The following is a 5,223-nucleotide window of genomic DNA, read 5'->3' as shown; positions in this document are numbered from 1 at the left end:
CTGGTGTGCTTAACGAAGGGTCTTAACAACCTGTTGCCAATCTCGTTTATTTAATTGCACTTTAGTTTGATATTGAAACCAATAGCAATGTTGTTCCACATGAGCAAACAATTTTTGCAGAGTTCTCTCTTTTGTATCAACCCCAATCGAAAGTAAAAGCCCTTGTAATAATCTTAAATATTCTGAGGCCAAGGAACTGGAATTCCCCATAATGAAAGCTTAAGAAGGTTCCCCTTAACAATCCCCGGGTTTTACCCGCTCCTAGGGGGTTCCCCTTCTTGTTCCCCACTACTCACCCGTGCGGACCCTGCTCGCTGCGCCACTTATTGAGGACCGCGCTGGGGGTGGTGAAGAATGAACAGACACAAGAGACAAAGACAAACAGAGAACATGGCGGCCGCGCGCAGAGCCTCCGCCTCACTTTATTTATACTCCATAAACCTCACGTCAGCAGAAATAACACAATGCAAAACAAACTTTCTCTACCCAGATGTAACCTTCTGCTTAGTTCCTTGTCTCTAGGCTCTTCCTTATTTGTCAGCCTTCTTGGCGCCTACTGGAGTTCATTAAAAGTTCAACTGGAGATACTGTCCTTGAGCCCTATCTATTCTTAGCATATTGTTTTCAATGGCCCCTGCAGCTTCCATGGTTTCTAATGAGAAATAAGCTGTTAACGTCATTGAAAATCACCTGCATGTAATGAGTTGTTTATCTTTTGCTGCCTTCAAGATTCTACCTTCATCATTGTGTTTTAACTGTTTGATTATGATGTGTCTCAGTGTGAATCTCTTTGGGTTCATCTTACTTGTGGTTTGATAAGCTTCTTAGATGTGTAGATTGCTCCTGGTATTTTCTCTTAATACTCTCTTTCTGGGGCTCCTGTAATGAGTATGTTGGTATGCTTGCTGGTGTCCCACAGGTCGCTGAGGCACTGTTCATTTTTCTCCATTCTTCTTAATTTCTATACCTCGATAATCTCAACTGACCTATCTTCAGGCTCCCTGATACTCTCTTCTGCCAACTCAAATCTGCAAAGTTCCTGTAGTAGTTCTTTTCTTTCATTTATTGTACTTTTTACTTCAGAATTTATGTTTGGATTTTACATGTAACTTATTTTTATTATTGATATTCTTTATTTGGGGAAACAATGTTTCCCTAATTTCCTTTAGCTCTTTAGACATGGCTTCTTTTAGTTCTTTGAACATATTTAAAATAGCTGATTTAAAGTCTTTCTCTAGTGAATCCAATGCCTAGACGTCTTCAAGGACAGTTTCTGTTGACTGCTTCCCTTCCTGTGTATGGGACATGCTTTCTTATTTCTTTGCATGTGTCATAGTTTTTTGTTGAAAACAGGCATTTTAAATAATATAAGGTAGTAATCCTGAAAATGAGATTCTCCCTCCTTTTCAGAGTTTTTTGTTGCCATTGCTATTTGTTTTTTAGTCACTTTCCTGAGCTAATTTTGTAAGGTCTGTACTTTTTGTGTATATGGCCACTAAAGTCTCTGCTCAGTTAATTTAGTGATGAGCTAATAATTAGACAAGTTCTCTTAAAAGCCAGTAACCAAAATCTCCCAGCCTTTGTCAAGGATCTCTATGTACATGGTGGGACATGCCTTCAACAGTCAGGCACTTTACAACTCTGCATTAACCTTCACCTCCTACTTGCACAGAGCCTCAGTGTCAACCAGAAGGGAGAGCTCAGGGCCTTCTCTGGTTTTCTTGGGCATGTGCACAGCCCTACACATGCATGTGGTCTTCTAGTTTCTCAGGAATATGTCAGAGTTTTCCAAAGCCCCCTCAGAACATCTTTTCCAAAAATGTATTTTTGTTCTTTGATTAGCTTGCTGTTTTCCCCAACTGTTATCACAGCCCTATTTTCTAGCCACTTTACCATAAATATGTATTTCCTTGATGGAAAAAGAGTTATTGGATCACCTTTTCCTCTTGACTTCCTGTTTGTTCCTCATGCTGAGCCCACATATCCCTGCCATCACCTGTCTTCACCCCACCACTCCCAAGCACAGATAAAGAAAACAATTCAGAAGAGAAACATTGTTTGAGAAGTAAAATCAAATCAGTGTTGACCTATGTTTCTAATACCTAAAAGCCCTGCAATATTTGTTTTAGAGGCATAAAGAGGGGGCTTCTGTGGGTCATCCAAGGAAACATTGAAGAAGGGTCACATTTTGGTTTTAAGATTAAGAGGAAGAGCACAGAGCTGGGATGAGGGCTGGTGCTGGCTCAGGCCTGACAGCTATCGTTAAGTCAATCACATAGGTCCCTGGCACCCCAGTTTCTTCTTCTAGACACAAGGAGCAAATGCAGTGCTGCAGGAATGTTGTGTAGCTCTGGACCCTTCTGTGTAAACATTCACAGGTATCCTCTTCTCCCTAATCCACCTGCATTCAGCACAAAGCAACTGCGTAATACTTAGTGGTGGTCCTAACAGATAATATACCAACTGGCTGGTTGGCTGCTCTCCTGAATGAATGGACACAGCGCCATAGTATGACATTCATGAGTCCCTCGTGATTTTGCCTTTGTAAGTCCCTTGCCCCATTAAGAAAATGTGTTAAATTATATTTTACAACTGTATTGGTGTAAAGATGAATACATTAACAATTTTTCCATCTAAAAGTTTATATTTTCTGATTTTTAAAAAAGTTAAAACATTTTCATGGGCCTCTAAAAGTATCATGGGCTGTAGACACCATGCCTTTTGCCTAATGGAGAAGTCAGCCCTGGATTAATGACCGAATGAATATTTCCATTTCCTGAGAATTTTTATAAGAGAGTTCTTTGGCCTCAGAAAAAATAACACACACAAGTGTCATTTCTCATATCTTATGCCACACTTGTTGCCTATTTTTATTTTCTAACGAGTTGGCTGGAATTTTCCTCATTCTGCCATTTCATATTTAAAAGAAAGCCACTTCCTGACTCCAGGGCTGCTGATAGCTCATGTGGTGCTTTTGTGCAAATTACAGAAAGGTTTCTAATGTTTAAGAAAAGGGAAAAGTGGCCAGGAGCAGTGGCTTACGCCTGTAATCCCAATACTTTGGGAGGCCGAGGCAAGTGGATTGCATGAGCTCAGGAGTTCGCAAACAGCCTGGGCAACATGATGAAACTCCGTCTCTACTAAAATACAAAAAAAAAAAAAATTAGCCAGGCATGGCAGTGTCCACCTGTAGTCCCAGCTGCTCAGAAGTCTGAGGCAGGAGAATTGCTTGGACCCGGAAGGCGGAGTTTGCAGTCAGCCAAGATCAGAACCACTGCACTCCAGCCTGGGCAACAGAGCAAGACTCCATCTCAAAAAACAAAAAAACAGGAGGGGGGGAAGCTTTTAAAGTAGTTATGATTGCACAATCTGATTAACTATGACCACTGGGCCTAAGGAAAGTGCAAATTCAGGTGAGTAACCCTTCCAACTGCATCTAGGGGCCACAGTCATGGCCTGTGTATTAATGGCAGGTGGGAGGGTAACACTGATCTGTGGCCTCTAGCTTAAAAGCAGCCTAAGCGTAGTTCTGTATATGAAATTTCATTCTAAGTCTGTGGCTAAAGAGCTCAAATACCATTAGAACCCAGGCTGTCTCCAAGAGCAGTAGGAGGCCAGAGTCATGGCTTCAGGGTTCTCCCAGAGCAAAGAGTGGACCAGACATAGCCACACACATGCAAACACTTGTGTGCATTTGCACACTTGATTTCCTTTGTGTGTGCCTGGCCATGCAGGCAAATGTGGCTTGATGTGAGCCAGGACTCTCTCATTGTTCCCCAGGATTCCCCTAAGAGGCCTGGAATCTCCATGGCACATTAGCATGTGTCTACAACGTGAATGACACCTACTAAGTTGTGGCACTGTATGCAGGTCAGTCTCAACAGCTGCATGCAGTACTCCTCCCAGCTCTCTGTGACTCCTTGGCCATGCAAAGCCCACACTCACATATGCTAAAGCCTCCATTCTTCTCTCTGCAGGGATGACATGCCAAGCTCGAAGCTCCTACATCACCAGTGAGATCCTGTGGGGTTACCGGTTCACACCTGTCCTGACCCTGGAGGACGGGTTCTACGAAGTTGACTACAACAGCTTCCATGAGACCTATGAGACCAGCACCCCATCCCTTAGTGCCAAAGAGCTGGCTGAGTTAGCCAGCAGGGCAGAGCTGCCCCTGAGTTGGTCTGTATCTAGCAAACTCAACCAACATGCAGAACTGGAGACTGAAGAGGAAGAAAAGAACCTTGAAGAGCAAACAGAAAGAAATGGTGATGTGGCAAACCTGGAGAATGAATCCAAAGTTTAGTGCCCTAGCTGGGCAACCCCTTCAGTCCTCCCCCTGACACAATCTTTCCTTGTCTCTCATTCTCTTTCTTTTTTGTCTCTCTTGCTTTGTTCTTTATTTATATTTAATTTTTACATGACCAGAAAACAAATCTTCAAGGTGTAAAATATCTACCTGCCCTCTCTCAGTTGTTTAGATTGACAAGGTAGACATGGATTTGATGAAGGTGCAAAGTGCTCTCATTTGTGGCCCAAGCCTGGTCTCCTCCCAAAATACTACACGTCCAACTCCTGGAGATTTCAGTTACTTACCTGCATGTGTTGTATAATACCAGATCACTCAAAAAGGTGTGTCAAAGATTTTACCTGGGATATGACAAGCAAGGTTTCCGGTGCGTATTTATTCATTCAGTGAGACACAGAGTGGAGCCCTCAGTTTTATAGATCCCAATTCTTTTCATCTACTACAGGGTGAGGTGCTTGCCCCCATGTGGGCGTGGCAGTTATAGGGCCCAGGTGAGCTGAAGACAAACCACTGTACATATATATGCCTTATGTAATTATTTTCTTTTTGTAGTTAGTAATAAAACCCAGCATGTACAAAAGCACCACAGAACAGAACTTCTAAATACTGTACATAGATGTATCATTAATGTAGGTTTAGATATATAACTTTAGAAATAAGAAGCAAAAAAAAAAAAAAAAAAAAAGAAAGAAAGATTCCTAACATGCAGTAGGCATTTCTGTTTTGACGTCTGTGTTTTCCAGGTTATTTTGATCCCGTTGACGGCTGGTCCTTCAGTGCACAGCCTTTGTTTGTGTCTCAGACTGGCAGCCGTTAGGGTACCTCACTGTTCCCATGCTGATCCTTTCATTGAATCTAATAAGCCATAGGTCTGGGGGAAATTGAGAGATCTGGTAGATGACAAAACCCACCACCAA

At 42.4% G+C, this 5,223-nt stretch overlaps 1 protein-coding gene across 1 annotated transcript in view; it reads left to right on the top strand.

Moving 5' to 3' along the window:
- KCNJ6 (potassium inwardly rectifying channel subfamily J member 6) overlaps nt 1–4,902 on the top strand; it is a 103,159-nt gene extending 98,257 nt beyond the window's left edge. The window contains exon 2 of the mRNA XM_017894613.1: nt 3,978–4,902. Within this exon, the coding sequence (XP_017750102.1) occupies nt 3,978–4,303 (326 nt within the window). The 3' untranslated portion in view covers nt 4,304–4,902. The remainder of the gene's footprint in view (nt 1–3,977) is intronic.
- Nucleotides 4,903–5,223: the final 321 nt, after the last annotated feature.

This window comes from Rhinopithecus bieti, unplaced genomic scaffold, assembly GCF_001698545.2.
Source record: "Rhinopithecus bieti isolate Rb0 unplaced genomic scaffold, ASM169854v2 scaffold_25394, whole genome shotgun sequence".
NCBI classification, from domain to species: domain Eukaryota; kingdom Metazoa; phylum Chordata; class Mammalia; order Primates; family Cercopithecidae; genus Rhinopithecus; species Rhinopithecus bieti.
Note: the sequence above shows the minus strand (reverse complement) of the source record. Positions and strands in the feature narration are given on the sequence as shown.